Source organism: Filicampus tigris, chromosome 6, assembly GCF_054856515.1.
Source record: "Filicampus tigris isolate MCC_2025a chromosome 6, RoL_Ftig_1.0, whole genome shotgun sequence".
NCBI classification, from domain to species: domain Eukaryota; kingdom Metazoa; phylum Chordata; class Actinopteri; order Syngnathiformes; family Syngnathidae; genus Filicampus; species Filicampus tigris.
The window spans coordinates 8636430-8654831 of NC_141222.1; the positions used below are offsets into that span (position 1 = coordinate 8636430).

Consider the following 18402-nt stretch of genomic DNA (forward strand, 5'->3'; position numbering starts at 1 on the left):
TAGAGTTAACCATTTATTCATATTAAAACAAACCCTGTACATAAGATAACAGCCTTGATTCATTCCCGCTTTGAGTTGCACAAATCATGACACACACTTGAAAATAGAGCATTAAATGCAGTTCTTCTGTATACAGTATATAAATAGTATGATTCTGATTGCCCTTGCATGAAAGAACAGAATAAAAAAGTGAATTGTTCAAGAAGACCAAGCCAAGACGGATGCAGAAGACCAAGCCAAGACGGATGCATACACTGCTGCAGACCAAGACAAAATAAAAACAAAGAATAACGCACACCGTTTTCCTGTAAACTCATTCTTCCAATGGAGTGTAGCCTCATTACAAATTGTATATATATATATATATATATATATATATATATATATATACGCACACAGTATGTGTATGTGTGCATGTGAGAAAGTCATTTGGCAGATGAGCAAAGTTTTGCAATATGTCCTTCTGCCCAACTCGAACCATCCTAAATCCACACTGAATTCTGATGAGCTTGTCACCATGACAACAAGACAGCCTCTTACTCAAAGAGCGGGTAATGTGTCAGGTTGTGTTTGTGTGTTTTGAGGTGATGTAAAAAGCTTGTGAGATCAGGCGACATAGGTAAAATACATTCATACTACTTGAAGTCCATTTGCATGGTTGGAGCTAATTTACTGATGCAAAAAACTGTTTTACAGAATGATTGGTCAATTAATTGGGTGAAAAGTAATAACGATATGGCGCTTCAGCACCATCAGTAAATTGTTTTTTTTTTTTTCAAAATTGTTGTCATATCTAATCTGTCAATCTGTCTGACTTTAAAGTAACTGAAAGTGGCATTTTAATCATTTTGTTTTTTACATTTCATGCTGAGGAATATAACATTAGTCATCAAAGTTCACCATCATTCACATAGATTATTTTCTGTCTGCTCCATAAAGAAAAAACAAAACAAACAACACTAAGCAGGATTTGGGCAAAAACTGCGACCAAAGCAGAGCCAATGTAAAGATTTTCCTAATGTGAACCTATACAACAGCTGACATTTAGACTGTCAGAGAGGGCACAGGCGTGAACTGACATGAATGATTGCTCACATGCGTAAATACTGCAGGTCACTGGTATGATTTAACAACTGAATTGAAAGCTCCCCACCACCCTCAACAGGATAAGCATTCGAAAATGGTTAGATGGAAGGTAACATATTTGTCCTACCATTGCAAACAAATATAAGTAATTAAGGGCGCCCAAAATTTAAATTTGACAGAGAAACAGATAATATATTTGTCTGAACTATGTGAGACATTTGTGTAAAATGTGCGAAGGACCTGATTAAGTCACCTTTCTCCAGAATTATTTGAGAGGCAAATATAAACAAAAAGGCTCATTTTAAGTTGCCGGCTGCGGATTTGTATGAATGAATCCAAAGTAAAAGCCGTAGCAGCTGTTAATTATTTTCTAGTAGACGGCACGGAGGACTTAATTCTGTTTCAGATTTGGAAGAAAATCCAAATGGAGCCGCGTGTAACTCTGAGTAATCCCTGAATGTAAGTGAAGGAATTAGTGTGAAGACAGACAAGGTGAAGGAGGCGACAAAGAGCAAGTGGCTGATGAAGAAGGCAGATTTTAGCCGCTACCAAATTCACGGCACACTGTTAACACTTCCCCCTTCTGCAACCCCAAAGGCGACTTTATGTCTGATCTAGTTGTCTCCTTGGTGACACAAACACTAATCCCTTATTATGGGATGTAGGCTGTGGTGCCCCAAAGCCTCATTTTTTTACTCCCGTATCACACCAGTGCAAATGCAGTAGATTACTGTAATCTGGGAACATTGGAGCAGACAGATTAGATTAAGATACATTACGGTCATAAAATAAGGACGAAAGGTGTTCCAACACATCAGAGTATTGGTCAAGCTCATACACATTTTGTTTACGTGTGCTGGAAGCTAGACATGACAAGCGAGGGAATTTTTGTAGGTTTTCTGTAGTGTTTGTCCTTTTTAGAGCAATTGCCTCTTGTCTTTACTTTAGTATAAAACTATTATATCTGTTTCCCTTATATGTGTTATTTTTTTCCAACAAAATATAAATTGACAAAGCACTGGTGGCTCCGTGCATTTGTCTTGGATGTGTGGCATAGAACCACGTCAAAGGTTTGAGAGGAGAGTGCTTGAGTGTTTGTAGCTGTATGTATGCGTGCGTGAAAATAGAAAGAACAGTGCTCCAGCCAGTCTTTTGCCAAACTAGTCTCCCCTCATCCAGCACGTTTCCTTTTCAGTGACTCCAGCTGATGAATGAAAACAAAAAAGATCAACCCTTTCCACATGCACTCATCAAAAGATGGCACACACATGTAATAGCAATACTCTGCACCAGAAAGCCTTACCTCAGTTTCTACCATCTTCAGCCTGCTCAGAGCATCCTTGGCAGCATCCTATAGATGAATTCACATGAAGATAGACTCTAAGTAATTGACGGACATCATATTTGAATAGCAGTCAACCCCAACCCCGCATTCACCCTATTGCCTTGACTTGAGAATTTCTTCACAGAGTCAGCGAGTCCTTGGGTGAAGCGCCGCAGCACATTTTCATACTCTGATTATAGAGAAGGAAAAAGTCAGTTATATTTATATGCTGTTTTTATAGAAATCAGATGTTTGTGGGTTACCTGAGAGCAGAGCAGGAGAGGCTCGCTCCAGCTGCGCTTTTTGCCACTGCAGCCTGTGTGTGATCTCTTTGTGCTGATGAATGACATCAGATGGGGGATCCCGCCGACTCTTTTTGTATTCTACAATCTGAGAGAGAATGGCACGGTGACTGACAGGACCTTAAAGAAATTCAATGCAAAATTATACACAGTTTAACACATGCACAAAAGTACCTTTCTCTCTAATCGTTCCTTGTCATAGTTGAGGAGGCTGAAGCTGTGCAGCTTGTACTGGGGAGGAGAGCTGCTGGAGTGACTGCTCCTGTTGCCCGGCTCATTTTTAGGTTTAGATCGAGGAGATGGAGCCTGCCTCATTAAAACATACACAAAGTTGTTGAAATGATAAAATATTAGTATTCTTATGATTCTGCATTAATCCAAAATGGCTAAGGAAATCTTCTAACAAAAACAAAAATGCACAATTTTGGATCCTCATTTGAACGATGCTCTTCAGCACTGAGTCCATGACAATGATGAATGAATTGAAATTAATGGCAGAATCTTGGATCAATGAGCAGTAAGGGAGTACTCAAGAAGAAGTACTTGCGAATGTCAGCCTGAGCTAACTTTTCCACTTGGACACCAATACAGGTCGTTGACTCACCCGTTCTTTTTCTGTCTCTGGAGGTGAAAGAGGGGAGACTGGTTCAAGGATTACCCACTTTTCTGTTGTAGGCTGGAGTTCTACCCCAGATATGGGCTCTCTGATCTTCACCCTCACCTCTAACTTGCCCCCTGTGGCTTTACGTCCATCCATCACCTAAGAGAAACAAACATCTCAATCTAATTTGCATATGTAAGCATATGCATATCTGTATCTGCATTTAAACCATGGCCGACATGGTATAAATGTCTTCGGAAACAAATAATGGAGAAAGGAATCGACCACTGCGGGCAGTATCACTTGTACTTCCGCCTGTACTCTGGGGAAGAGACACCTGGCATTAATGGAATACCAAAAATTCTCAAGAAATTCCATTCGAGCCAATTGTCAGAAGCATCCACTCCACCACATACATCATTGCCAAACATCTAGCCAACATTCTAACTCCATTGGTTGGAAAGACCCGGCACACCATATCCACAACTCCACTGACTGTACAAACAGGGTAATCCTTAGAGGAAGTAAGTCCAGCCGATGCTTCAGTATATTACAAAGCTAAAAGTTATTTACAGGACACTCCGTGGACTGCGACATCGGCTTCACTCGGGAAGACATCAAAGAGAACACATTACCGTTCATGGACTATGAAGTGTAGGTAGGTAAAGACAGCAACATGAGGCAGGTAAAGACAGCAACATTAAAAGGGAAAGTCAACCCAAACATTTTTTTCAAGAATATGTTCTATGCAAGCCCACTAGTTGAAACAAGGCATTCAGATAAATATTGCATTTGTAGAATAAGAGTTAATCCACCCGTTTTCAGCCATCTCTGGGGGCGACCATTTTTTCACTTCTCTCAACTGAAAATGACATCACAACTACTCAGGGCTCTGGGAACGACTAATCACGGTTGACCTGTTTTCTGAAGCTGAGCCATGATTTGTCGTTACCTGAGCCCTGAGCAACTGTGATGTCATTTTCAGTCGATAGAACAAACAAAATGGCCGCCCCCTGATATGGGGTAGATTTTGCTGTTTAACTCATATTCCACAAACGCAATATTCACAATGTTTCAACTAGTGGGCCTGCTGGAAACATATTTTTGAAAAAAATATGTTTGGGTTGCTTTCCGCTTTAACACTGAGGTCAACTAAGACCTACCTGCACAGACCAATACCTGCTCTTTGACTCACATCAAATACAAGAACACAACAAAGGTTATCAGAAGCTATGGCTGGAATAATAATTCAATCAATATGTATCATGATTGACACATGATTGATATCAGTAGAAAATGTCTTTGGCAAAAGGTTCGATATAAAAAAATCTGAAAAAAACCCGATCGCGGCATGGTGCATGATGTTGGTGGCGCGCATCCGCCTCCAAACACGAAGAAGTTGTTAAACCAACGAAGAAGCCGTTAAATCAGGGTTGGGCAATTCCGGCCCTCCTGCCTGCTTTCCCATCTGTCCCTGCTGCAACACACCTGATTCAAATGATCATATCATCAGCAAGGTCTTCAGAAGCTGGATAATAATCCCGATCATTTGAATCAGGTGGGTTGCAGTGTGACATATCAAACATGCAGGATACCGGCCCTCGAGGGCCGGAATTGCCCAACCCTGCGCTAAACCAACGAAGAAGCTGCTGCTAACCCAACGGAGCATACGTGCTGTCTCGGTGGCCTTGCGCCATACTCGCATCGAGCGAGCGGCAAAACTTAGTTCAAATAAATGACCAGTTGACTCAGTACAACTCTTACAATAAATTGATATCATGCACGATGACCCAATTAAACACCTCCGGATGGAGACGTGGTGTAGAAGTTAAGGAGTTCCCGGTCTTTGGCATGCTAGCGCCAGTTAGCCATATCCGACCGTTGGCATCGCACTTAAGTTAAAATCAAGCAAGTAAAATTCGAATGAACTATGGCAATGAGTCCCTTAAAAAGATAAAGTAGTCCTAAGACGGTTGATCAACAATAATGTACACCCAGCAAGAGAGTGTTAGTTCACTTCCATTGTATGAACATTGAATGAAGGCTAATGTATGTGTATCACAATACTGATTTGGGGTAGCACCGAATGCAAATAAGCATTTACAATGCACAGGTGGAGGGGAAACTGCACATTACGCTACATAACGATGTACACAAAAACAGTTAACCCTTTTATTCTTTTTTTAAATAGGTTGAAAAAAAAAATCATTATCAATATTGACTGGTAGGAAATACTTAGATTGTGACAGTTTTTCAGACATATCTCCCAGCCCTACTAAGCACATTACATTTAAAATTGAGTTTATTTAATCTTTATATTGACCAGTTATGTTAAATTAAAATAACCAAACCTTTTTAAACAGTGGGCCTGCCTAGAACATTTTCTTGAAAAAAAAATGTTTGGGTTGACTTACCTTTAAAAAAAAAAAACTCTGTCATTATGGGGTGTTGTGCATAGAATTTTAAAGAGAACATTACAAAGTGTGGAAAAAGTTAAAGGCTATGAATACTTTTCGGATGCACTGTGCATAGCTGGTTTGTCAGAGAAAGTCAGAAGGATTATCTCCAAACTTAAACATACCAATGCACTTCAAACCAAGCAACACCCACAGGCAAAAGACGGCTCACAATCCCGAGATGCAAATGCAGCGGTGGTGTTTATGCGGTGCAGCATAGTGAGGAGTGCAATGACCGCTACATTGGAGAACCCAAGCAACCCCCACATAAACGCATGGCACAACATAGGAGGGCTGGCTGGCTTTTTGAGTCCAGAGTCAAAAGTTTCTATGCACCGAAAAAATAAAGGACATGTCTTCATGGATAACAATGTCCAAATTCTACACAGAAGGGACCGCTAGTAAAGGAAAATCATCCTCAACAACCAGAGTCTAGTTGCACTCAATTGAACTTTTGTGGATGATAAAAATGTATTTATTTACATTATACTGCAATTCAGATCCTTTTTTCTTTTATTCATCAAACCAACTCACCTCTATAATCTCTCTGATGTCACAGTGGTTTTCTAGACCTTCAAGCTTCAGTTGAGCTGTGCCTACAACCTTGTCTGTTTTAAAGAGGCCTCTGTAAACATGCATAAGATCATTTCAAAGCGATCATTCGGGCATCGACATCAAAGCAGTTCTGATTTGTACCCCTTGTGGATGATTTCAAATTTGAAGCCTTTGGACTGGATGACTCGTTTCAATCCTCTGTGCGCTCTGTTGATGTTGAGTTTGAACTGCTCTTTAAACTCTGGACTGCTAGTACTTTTTATTGTGCTGGTTTTGTCCCTCTGTGCCTCCTCCTAAACATACAGAAAGGGAAAATATTAAACAACACCATCTCTCGCTTTTTTTCTCTCTTGATGTGACAGTTGCCCTTACCACACTGGGAAAAGGAAACTCAAACTTCACACTGGCATCCAGATCATTCGGCGAGACACCTGAAGGCAGAGCGGAGGTGTAAATTCACACACATTTCATTTGTAGCAGACTGGCAGGAAATCTTCCTACCAGAGGGAACTGGTAGGTTGATGCCTCTGATGATGTACAGTATCATGTCATTTGGAGTCAGTTTGGGGTAGTTCCTACAGAGACAGACAGATGTCTTGAGCCCAGTATGAGTGACAGATATCAGTCAACATCACTGTTATGAAAACAAGTCGGATTGTTAAATGAGTCATTGAGCTACCAGCTTGGTGGGTTACCAAAGCCCAAGAAAAATCTGTCACAGTGAGTCACTGTGAATCAACAACTTCCATCCATCCATCCATCCATCCATCCATCCATTATCCTAACCACCACTGGAGCCTATCCCAGCTGTCTTCGGGCAGTAGGCGGGGTACACCCTGAACTGGTTGCCAGCCAATCGCAGGGCACACAGAGACAAACAAACATTCACACTCACAAACACACCTAGGGGCAATTTAGAGTGTCCAATTAACCTACCATGCATGTTTTTGGAATGTGGGAGGAAACCAGAGTACCTGGAGAAAACCCAAACAGGCACGGGGAGAAATATGCAAAAATTGAATCAACAACATGAAAACATTTATTAAAGGTGTCTTACAGCAAGATTAATATTCAGTTGATAAACAAATACCTGTACTAGCATGGATAAACTACTAAATCGGAATACAACGACCCAAAGATGTATTGTAATATATAAATGATAAATGAAATAGTGCATGTCTTGTCTAAACAGGTAATAAACAATTTGTATTGAATTTGAATGTTTGCTAGGAGTTTGCTACTGACTTGACAACACTGAAGGTCTTCTCCACCGTGTGACACTTGGGCACTGGCTGGCCCTTGGTGTAGGAATTCTTCAATATCTCTATATTTTTGAATGAGTCTTCTACAAGCTTTTCGCATCTGTAGAGAAACAGACACAGCCTTAAAGCACAGATACCCTCTGAAAACATGCATATATTATTTTCTCAAAGGTTGTTTGTTATACAATATTGCCAAAAGCAATTTACCCACAATGACATCCTCCTGCCAGAGACTGAGCTGCACTGTATTTATTTACAGAGTAAACTTGGGGCTAAAACGTGAAGCAGTCACTCATAATCAAAAAAAGAATAAAATTTTTTACTAGTTGTCCTCGACGCATTGTACTATTTGCTTGTTTATGCCATTGGCTTTTGTATGCTGTGGCAATCACAAGCAGGAATACAGTCTTGGTATTAAGCAGAGGCATTGCCAGACCCCTTTTACTGGGTCTCAGTATTAATTCGCTGTGCCCCAGTATCAGGTGTGGACTGCCATCGGACTGATCGGTACACTGAAGTGAGAGTGAAAAAAAATATATATTTTTTTTTTGCTACGCGTTGTTAATATGTCACAGACAGCCGCAGTGTTTCCCAACATTTATTAATTTGCGATCTGCTTGTGACGGACGCTCTCTCCTTTCCCTACCCCGCTTATTATTGTGTCAAGCGGCGCTAGCAGGTGGGCCCCACCTCCGACGAAAACTTGATATATCAACAACACAACTCTAAAAAGTCATTGCAATGGCACATTGGGCTTTGGAGAGTCCCCTAACAGCAACTTGCTGAAAATACGTCTATAGCACATCAAAATGCAGCTAATTTATTGACCAGGGAACGTAAAAGAATGAAAAAAGAGATTAAAAAAAGAGGAAAAGAACGAAGAGGTGGTGGTAAGTGTTCTATTTGTTACATGAGAGTAGTGCTACCAGTTTGTCCCAGCCTCACCAAACAAAATCACAAAGTTGACTGCGCATTACTAGTTACATTAAGCAGAAGACTTGCAGATGAGACAAAACAATAGAAACAGTTTGTTTGAATTTGTTTACACGAAACAAACAGCTATTTGCCATTATTAGCCATGCTGCAAGAAGTTCATCCTGTTCTGACAATGATCACTTCTCCTATTAGCAGAATAATGCATTTGCTGTGTAATGCTAAAATTGATACCAACATTATTTTTTCTGTCTGCTTGGCCAGCCCAAACTGGTAATTTCAGCTTGGGGTAGAAAGATATTATATATCTCATGTAATTTTCTGTTAGAGGCTACTGTTTCATAAAATAAAATATAAACATGAAGCATTGGAGTTGTTACTTCAAATGGCTGTTCATTCATTATTCCGTACAGATAAATATTACTTTAATGTGTGTCCACTAATCGTATGTTTTGGCCAATTAAACTAAAATGAGGTTTAACAAAATTTTACAATAAAATTGGCTTCGTTTGCACATAATACAATTGCTTGTATGCATCTATGTAAGAGAAATTTCCGCTTTAAGATAACATGTATTGTAATATTTAAGAAAGAAAGAAAGAAAGAAAGAAAGAAAGAAAGAAGGAAAGAAAGGAAGAAAGAAAGATAGGAAGAAAGAAAGAAAGAAAGAAAGAAGGAAAGAGAGAAAGAAAGAAAGAAAGAAAGAGAGAAAGAAAGAAAAGAAAAGACATATTCATGTTGTTCTTACGAACATTTCAAATGTTTTAATATGTTCTTACTTGAGAGCCTCGCCAATATTGCCCATGAGTATGAACTGCTGCCTGTGACTCAGACATTTCTGGAGATCAAGTTGGGGAGAGAAACAGATGTAGTGGAAAAGACTGTAGTCACAATTAGATCATTCAACATCTTGTACAAAATTGTTGGTCTGTTAATGAAAGAAAAACCTACCAAGAATTTTGTCCACATGTTTATGTATAAATGCTTGCGCTGCTATAGAGTGAAACAAAATGTGAACACCAACCTCATGCTGCTTTCGCAAAAGATCCATGAGGCCGTGGTACTGCTCACTGGTACGAGGAGAAAGAGGAGATGTACGGGAACGAGTCAGCACAAAGTCCTCCTCACTGACTGGACTGTTGGGTATCTGAGATGAGTACAAATAGGGTGAAATGATAAAAAAGAGAGTTTTATACATTTTAGACATGAAACGCAATACAAGTCACACAACATCTGACAACTGACCATCGTGCCAAAAGCCCCCAACTCCAACCCCCCCCCCCCCCCCCCCCCACAAAAATACTTAAAACCTCGTTTGTGATGAAGAACAGTGAAAAGAAATATCAGGTACACGCACCCGTCATATCAACTTTCCACTTTCTATTACAGATTATGAATACTAGAAGCAAACTAACAGAGGCACAGGAATAATATTCTTATTCATAATTACATTGTGACTCAGAGTCAGAGAGGAACCTGTGTGTTATACGAAACAAAACGTGAGACCAAACCAAATGAAAGCAGTCATGTGGGATATTCAGACGACATGCAGGAAATACAGTAGATCTCACACATGCATTCACGCACACGCACACACACACACACACACACACACACACACACACACACACAATGGATTTCGATACACCAACCACATTCAATTACTCTTGTGACAATCCCAAACAAATTGTGGCACAAACCAAAGACTTCCATAGTATGTTGTCTTTCATTAGTTTGAATGCATAAATTTAGAACCTTGGTGATATCAACAGGGAGGCCCGACTTTGCGGCTTCAATCATGGGATCGAGTCCTTTGGCATGTCTGAGGTTCTGCGCTGCTGCCGTCATATCCTACAAGATAAGATCAAGACTTTTTTTTAAAGGACGATTGTGGTTTTAAGTCATACATAAACACAAAAATGTCAGCGACTCAATCTACCAGAGAAAAGCAAGTCTGTGGAATACCTTCATCTTCTTTGAGTGCAGTGCTGCGCGCAAAAAAGCCTGTCGCCGTAGTAACAGGAAATCCACTTGCTGTTGGGCTAAAATGATCATTAAAAAAATAAGTGATGCCCTATGTGGCAGTCAAAGCATGGACATGCAGGCATGGCTTGGAGTTACACAGCCAACACACCCTTGGCTCCCAGTTTTAGTGTTGTGAAACCGCCAGGGGCTTGCACTGGAGATTTCGCTTTCTGGGCAGGTGGACGCACGGAGGGCTACGGAGAAATAACTATCTTTAAAAAGGATCCAAGTAGAGATGATAATGAGAATACTAACTGGCATCTTATAAATATACATACGTGATAATAAATAATATCAAATGAACAGAAATACATACCTGATTACGTTATGGAGTTGCAATAAACTAGAAAAAAATGTCAGGATTCAATGCATATGAGTAAATACAACAGACGGTACTTCTGCCGGAAGTCTAAAGGCAACCCAATCAAAATAACTGGCTGTATATCAATTAGAGCACCTGGCAGCATAACTATTAGGTTTTTTTTTGGTGTGTTTTTTACCTTGGCAGACTCTCTTGGACTGTCCTCTTCTTCTTCTGCGTCTGGATCCCGATTAGCTATTTTCATAGCTGTTTCCAGGACACCCATAAAGTTTTGCGGATCCCCCTCTGAGCCCTGTAATGGTGGACACCCTAGAAAAGAGATACACATATTACACAGTATAAAATATCTGCACGCTATACACAACTTAAAACAAACTGTAAATGTATGACAACAGAAATATACCTGGTGGTATAGGTAGATCGGACAAGTTGACAGGTCGACCAGCTTTGTGTGATTTAATGGAATCTTGGTATTGCTGTTAAAAGATGATGTGATGAGTCTGCCATCATTTTTTAAAAGACATCATTCTTGTCTTGATTTTATTGTGATGAAAACAAAGAGAAGACTGTCAGACTGACCCTCAAGACATTTAAAGATGTGAGTTTAAGATTCCCTCTATGTACTGTAAATAAACAAAATGCTTATTAGAGTGAATGTATTATGTCTACTCTATTATAAGAGTTCAAAGATGGGAAGTACTCGCATCGGTAGTAGAAGTACAATTGTGTACAGTAGGAGGAAAATCTATATGAACCCTGTCTGCATAAATTGGTCATAAAATGTGGTCTGATCTTCAGCAAAATCACAACAATAAGCAAACATTTGGTTAAACTAAAACCACACAAACAATTATACTGTATGTTTCCACACAGTAGTTTTACTGCTAATAACATGTAAACATTCACAAAACAGGGAGGAAAAAGTAAGTGCTCCCTTGCATTTAATAACTGGTTGGGCCTCCTTTGGGAGCAATAACCTACAACCAAACATGCCCTGAAGTTGCAGATAGTTGCAAATTGTGCACATATCTCAAGATGAATTTTGGACTATTCCTCTTTACAAAATCGTTGCAGTTCAGCAATTTTTGCTGAGATGTCTGCTGTGGCTCTCTTGAGTGAATGCCACAGCATCTCAATTGAGCGGGCGTCAGGACTTTGTAAAGAAACTTGTATAAAGCTGGAAAAAATGTACATACATATCTCTAAAAGTCTTGATGTTCACCAGTTCATGGTTAGACAAAATGTCTTTAAACAGAGAAAGTTCAGCTCTGTTGCTTTCTTCCAAGGAGTAGACATCCTCTAAAGGTTAATGCAAGAGCACAGCACGGAATGCTCAATGAGCTAATTATCCTTATCTCATCATCCCAAACTGTGAAGCATGGCAGAGACAGTATTATGGTATGGGCGTGCCTTGCTTACTCAGGGCCTGGACAGCTTGCTCTCATTGAAGGAAAACATGAATTTACAAGTTTATCAATATATTTTGCAAAAGACTGAGGCTATCTGTTCAAAAGTTCAAGCTAAAAAGGGATGGAAGAAGAAAATACAAGTTCTGGAATGGCCAGTCAAAGTCCTGACCTCAACTCGGTTGAGATGCTGTGGCAAGACCTCAAGAGAATTACTCACACCAGACATCCAAGGAATTTTGCTGAACTGGAAAAGGTTTATAGGTCTCAAACTCGGGTCCTTGAGGGCCGCTTTCCTGCATGTTTCCTTCTCTGCCTGCTGCAACACACCTGATTGACATGATCAGCTCATTAGCAGCCTCGGAAGGAGCCTTATAATGATCCCGATCATTTGAATCAGGTGTGTTGCAGCAGGGAGAGATGGGAAAACATGCAGAATAACGGCCCTCAAGGACTGGAGTTTGACAACTGTCGTAAAGGGGATTGGTCCAACATTCATCCTAATCGTAGAGTACATCTGATTTGCAACTACGTTTGGCTGAGGTTATTGCTGTCAAAGGATGTGAGACCAGTTAGTAAATCCAAGGGAACACTTACTTTTTACTCCCAGTAGTATGAATCTTTGAATACTAATGTAAATAAAAAGATGAAAAGATGGCTCCCCCTGCTGTTACGAAATGTAACTTACATTGCCTGATCATTTCAACATAAAGCCAACTTTGTACATAGAAGCATTTCAATCTTACATTACACAGACTATAACCAATGTAATTGATCCCAGGTTAACATGGCAATGATAATGGCATTATTGGACTTATTAAAAGGTGGCACGGTGTGCTATATAAATTATTTTGAAGCAGTTATTCTAAGGATGAAGGACTCCTGTCAAATTTGACCTGAATGGCGCGTACCTTTACAATGCGCTGATGCATGCGTGCTTTACGGTCGTCTCCTTTGCTCTTAGCTCCATCTGCTGCTGATTTGTAAATGTCCATCCTTTGCTGCAAGGCTTCTGCCATATTGCTGGGAGCAGGAAGGCCTTTGAAAGGCACACACACACACCCATTTAAACATTCTGCGTCACCGTCATCACACAATGCTACACAGTCAGAATGAAGAATCGGGGTAACTTGCCAGCGGTTGGTTCCTGTGTGGTTGTTGGAGCGGCAGGTGCCTGCTGTTTAGGGGGAGGTGGTGCATGTCTCTCGTCTACTACGTCTCCTGTGAATCATTACACAACGGGTTGAATCAAACAGCACGCCATGATTGAATGGAAATAGACGCGTGATAAATGCAGTAAAATAACAATACGTACAAGTAATTATGAATAGGGATGTCCCAATCCAATTAATCGGCCCTGCCTTCCGATCCGGTTTTTAGCTGATCCGGTATCAGATGAAAAAGATCGGTTTTATTCATTTTTTGGAACATTTAAAGGTCAAAAAGCTACAACGTAAAATTTTATATTGCTCAACGATACCTTTGTTTGTTTTTTTTTTCTTAGTAGCGGTGTAGTTAGTGACAATAACAGACACGGACAGGTCTCCTCCCCTCCGCTCATCAGCTCTCCTGCAGGCGGAGGCAAAGCTGCGGGTTTGTTTTAGATTGTTTGGAGGGAAAGACAAGCCGAAAGATACAAGTCTGCCTTGCCTGATAGAAAGAAGCCACCGTGCTAAATGGCAAGAGGTGAGAGCACGACAGACAGGTAAGCAATTGTGAGACATCCAAATGAGCTATTTGGTGACAAGCAAGAAACGTATAAAAATATAGAACTTTGGGTTTATTTTGAAACTGATCAAATATAGCGCTTAAAAAAAGGAACAAATGTAGAATTTTGAGTTTATTTTGAGACTGTTACAAAAGATATTGACCTGATTTGGTGGAATGGTCCATATGTCCGTATGTTGATGTGTATATACACATAGTTACTGCTTATATTTACATAGGTTTGATTCTGAATGTTTGCCGTTAATGTTATACATTAACAACTACATTATGCCGCCGTCTCTGTGTGACCTATATCTTTGCTGCTGTAACACTGAAAATTTCCCCAATGTAGGATCAATCAGTATAAACATGAATATATATATAACAACATATAAAATATTGGATTCGCATTGATGCATATATGCACATCTGTCTGTCTGTATATGTCTATATTAATTTGAGAAAAATCGGATGCACACTTTTTTTCTTAATGCATTGCTGAGGTATTAGATCGGGACAGATATTTAAAACCAAAGACTCAGACTTGGGCACCAAAAAAGCGTGATCGGGACATCCCTAGTAATTATAGATTCAACTGAAAGCTCAGTACTCTATAAAAAAAAGAGAGTAAAAACAAATGAAAAGAGAATTTGGGGTTTTTGTTTTTTTTGGAGGATTTTGCTGAAGTCGTCACACTTACCGGGGGTTGGAGGAAGCGAGCTCAGGTCTATTGGTTCACTCCTATCTATGGCCTCCACCACTGAGTCCAGATTCTGCATAATAAGAGCCCATCTTCATCAGCTTGCGTTTCAAAAATCTTTTAACAGTAAACTACACATGCCAATAAGATGTGGCTTTTAGTCATGTTACCTTGGCAGTGACATAGTGCTGTTTGGCCAGGTCAATGTTACCACTCTGTTTGGCTTGTATGGCCGCTAGCTTGTACTCTCTCTGTCGGGACAACACTGCTTGTTTAAGCTCTATAGGAATAGAAGAAAAACATTGACATGAGTCTTCACAAAGGTACTTCAAGTCACTATCCTGTGAAGAACACTCATGTCCACTTTTGGATAAAAAAAAAAAATTACACGTTAATGCGATGTCTGTAACGCGGAAACATAATTCACGTAAAAATACGAAAATTTAAAAAAATGGACTTAAGTTTTTTTCACAGAACAGCGACGTTATGAAATTGTCCTGAACATTACTTGAGAAACACAAAGAGCGAGACATTTGAGAGCAGTATGTTATCATGTGACCTGAGTGTTGTGTGCCGGGCTGACAGGGTGTCAGTGGAGAGATCAACGGGGTTCCCGGAGTGATGGCAGCAGCTGGATTGTGGGGTGGCGCTAAATGGAGTGGCTTGGAATTAGGAGACAATGGTGGAATTGTCTCCCGTGAAGGTTTTTGATTGACTGCAGGGTAGGGAATTAACACAGGCTCTGGCATTTGTTGCTCTTTTGTGGATTCAGACTCAGCTGCAGCACTAGTTTTTCCGCCTACAGCAACAGGAGGTGGCATCTCCTCCTCGTTGACTGGATTTCCTTTCCTGACCGATGCAAGCATGGACTGCAATGTCTGAGGATGGCAAGTACAGGAACTGTGAGCATAACTTACATCATCAACACATCATGTTGCGATATGAAATAATGTTTGAAATGAAGACAGTTTTCAAAACCTTTAATCCACGGTCATATCGTCGAACTTTGCTTGTCTCCCCAGATGCAGTTGCATTGGAGATGGCAGCCTTGTACATCTCCATACGCTCCAAAACACGGCTTTCCAATCCAGCTGCACCAGTGGAATTTGCAGGAGCAAAAGAACGGGATGGAACGCTACCTCTCGGAGCCTGCGGGGTCTGAGCAGGACTGTTTTCCTCGTCATCCTCCAGAACTTCATTCAGTTCTGCCTGTGAACAAACACAGATGTATTGTACATGTAGTTTGGGGGGGGAATTAATATATGGCAATGATGAACATCTAAACATCAATAATGAGTGAGCACTCGCTATATCGTGGTCCATTGTTGGCCCCGCTAAATCACAGATTTTTAAGTGATCAATGTTTCAAGGGCTTTACATTATACTACAGCCAAGTCCGAATTCGGTTCAGTATCACGTTATGCCGCAACATGTTGGGCAGCACTGAGGTCTACTACCAGAAATGTAACATAAGAGGAAGAAGAGAGTACCCCTTCAGTGTAATAAAGTGCCACATTTTGTTGTTTTAATATTCACTGTTCCCACATAGCAGAGAGAATATATGCCTGTGAGTATCATTGTATGATTGAACGTGTCACTGCTCTGTGTGTGTTAACGTAGCAAGTGTTTGAGGATGTACAGTGACTGTAACGTAGCAAGTGTATCCAAGATGTATAGTGAACTGCAAATTTCAGTTAGTCCATCTATGGCATTTCATATTAGTCTGCCCTTGTACCAGGCAAAAGTTTGAAAATACCCTCTAATTAATTGTTTTTTCCTTATTTATAAATTACCTGAATTGTAGATTAATAGTTAAAGTCATCAATATTCAGAAATTTTGATGGAATTATTTGTTCAAAATAAAGTGAATCAAAACAGAATACTGTATGTTTTAAAATTTAGATTCTTCAAAGTAAGCACCTTTTGCCCAGAACAGCTTTAGACATCTTAGTATTTTTTCAGTCAGCTTTATGATGTGGATGATGCTTTATGACCTGGATTGGCGTTCAGTTCACAGCTGTGGTTTTTCAAGCATTAACAGCTTGAATTTCTCAACCTCTTGTGTTTGAAACCGTTTGAATTTGAAGGTGTTTCCAAACTTTTGACTGTTATTGTATGTCAGGGTGCCAAACTCATTTCTTGTTGCAGGCCACATTGTAGTTTGGATTTCCCTTGGAGGGGCATTGGCACGGTGAATGGGATCAGCAAGTTCAATCCCTTTGTTTTTGTTGTATACTGAAGACATTTGGGTTTCAAAGCAAACGAATATAAGACAAAAGTTCAGCATTTTAGCTTTTATTTCATAGTGTTTAGATCTAGATGTGTTTAATAACTCAGGACAGAGCACCTTTGGTTTGAAGCCACCCACTTTTCAAGTGAATAAAAGTATTGAAAATGACGTTATTAAATTAATTTAAAGTAAATAATATTTAATATTTGATTGAATAAAGTTCATTCTGTCCCTTATTTGTAATTGAAATGGTTGGTTCTTTTATTTCATACCAGTTATGAGTCTGCTGAGTCACACACGATCATGTTACACTCCGCCAAAACATGTCAGATAAATGACAACCTAATAACCTGTCTGAGATACAAGAACCAGCAATTTAATATTTGGTTTCATAAGCCTTTCTTTCAATCAGGCGTGTCGTGGCCATTGGGAATTTCGAGAAAATGTGTGAATTTTCCAGGTCCAGGTGCCATCACGGCTGCCAGCTTACGTCACAAAACACTAAATCAGCACCAATGATTTGCCCTTGTGGGCCACACATCTAGCCCCTGGGCCTTGAGTTTGACACCACTGGTGTATGTTAGCAGACTTTTCTTAGATGAAATGTTTCATTTACTTTCATTTTATGTGTCAGGTTTTCAGTAAACTTCTCAGATTTTCTATATAGATCTGGAACATATCTCTCGCGATAAAAGGGCTTAATTGTTTTCAAGTGCATTCAAAGACACTTGGAATGCAAAAGCCAAACATTTCAGTATCAACAAATATCTTACAATTGGAGTTGAAATATTACTCCTTCATGCAACCGAGATGATGCTGTGTTTTTTCACAGCGCAGTTGATCGGCTTATCTGCAATATGTAGGTGAAATATAAGCCATAGAATATGGGAGCATAGATAGAACACGTATTATTTGTTTACCAGCAGATCTTCATCAGCCAAATCCTCATCATCCACGTCCTCCTCATCCAGGTCTTTCATGCAGAGAGCTGCCATTCGCTCAATATCAGCCATTCCAACAGGAACTACACAGACACACCAGAAAAGTTTAAAGCACCAGTACAATGAAACACAAGTAAATATTAATGTACATGTGGGGGCAATCGAGTGGTCATTGCACCTTTATTTTCACGTTTTTTCCTTTGTGGTCCTCCTCCTCCTCCCATCAAATTGTGTAGCTCAGCCTCAAGATCCTCATCGTTGCCGTCATCATCCATCGCCCCATCCGGGGTCAGGTCAAGGAGCAGCCCCATCTGAATCACAAAGAATTGACACAGCTCGATGGTCAGACAGGTGCTTAAGAATGGGCATCTCGTTCAAGACCTGAGACAAGTTTACCTGTTTGGCGCGCGCAGCCCCTTGACCCCGGGGAGGTGGGTTCCGACTTCGACTCATCGACTGTTTCCTATAATAAACGTGGCTTCCAAATAATTGTGTAAACGACAACGAGACCGGTGATGGATCTTTTGACCTTCGCTAGAAAGAACCATTTAA

At 40.1% G+C, this 18402-nt stretch overlaps 2 protein-coding genes across 3 annotated transcripts in view; one reads left to right on the forward strand and one right to left on the reverse strand.

Moving 5' to 3' along the window:
- Positions 1–18402, reverse strand: part of cc2d1a (coiled-coil and C2 domain containing 1A) — an 18711-nt gene continuing 309 nt past the window's right edge. The window contains exons 2-28 of one of the 2 annotated variants that reach the window (XM_086032604.1): positions 18247–18313; positions 18029–18161; positions 17830–17933; positions 15658–15888; positions 15239–15557; positions 14850–14959; positions 14680–14752; positions 13407–13493; positions 13184–13311; positions 11270–11342; positions 11045–11175; positions 10654–10738; positions 10485–10561; positions 10275–10370; positions 9544–9666; positions 9299–9357; positions 7570–7686; positions 6826–6899; positions 6697–6755; positions 6466–6617; positions 6304–6394; positions 3317–3472; positions 2887–3018; positions 2674–2800; positions 2524–2600; positions 2390–2437; positions 1–2290 (exon numbers count right to left, since the gene is read on the reverse strand). In XM_086032604.1, the coding sequence (XP_085888730.1) occupies positions 2258–2290; positions 2390–2437; positions 2524–2600; positions 2674–2800; positions 2887–3018; positions 3317–3472; positions 6304–6394; positions 6466–6617; positions 6697–6755; positions 6826–6899; positions 7570–7686; positions 9299–9357; positions 9544–9666; positions 10275–10370; positions 10485–10561; positions 10654–10738; positions 11045–11175; positions 11270–11342; positions 13184–13311; positions 13407–13493; positions 14680–14752; positions 14850–14959; positions 15239–15557; positions 15658–15888; positions 17830–17933; positions 18029–18161; positions 18247–18303 (2952 nt within the window). In that variant the 5' untranslated portion in view covers positions 18304–18313 and the 3' untranslated portion in view covers positions 1–2257. Of the gene's footprint in view, positions 2291–2389; positions 2438–2523; positions 2601–2673; positions 2801–2886; positions 3019–3316; positions 3473–6303; positions 6395–6465; positions 6618–6696; positions 6756–6825; positions 6900–7569; positions 7687–9298; positions 9358–9543; positions 9667–10274; positions 10371–10484; positions 10562–10653; positions 10739–11044; positions 11176–11269; positions 11343–13183; positions 13312–13406; positions 13494–14679; positions 14753–14849; positions 14960–15238; positions 15558–15657; positions 15889–17829; positions 17934–18028; positions 18162–18246; positions 18385–18402 lie in introns of both variants that reach the window. The other variant, XM_086032603.1, reaches the window with a different exon arrangement.
- LOC147145626 (uncharacterized) overlaps positions 18169–18402 on the forward strand; it is a 10364-nt gene continuing 10130 nt past the window's right edge. The window contains exon 1 of the mRNA XM_086032607.1: positions 18169–18281. The gene's annotated coding sequence lies outside the window, so the exon portion shown is untranslated. The remainder of the gene's footprint in view (positions 18282–18402) is intronic.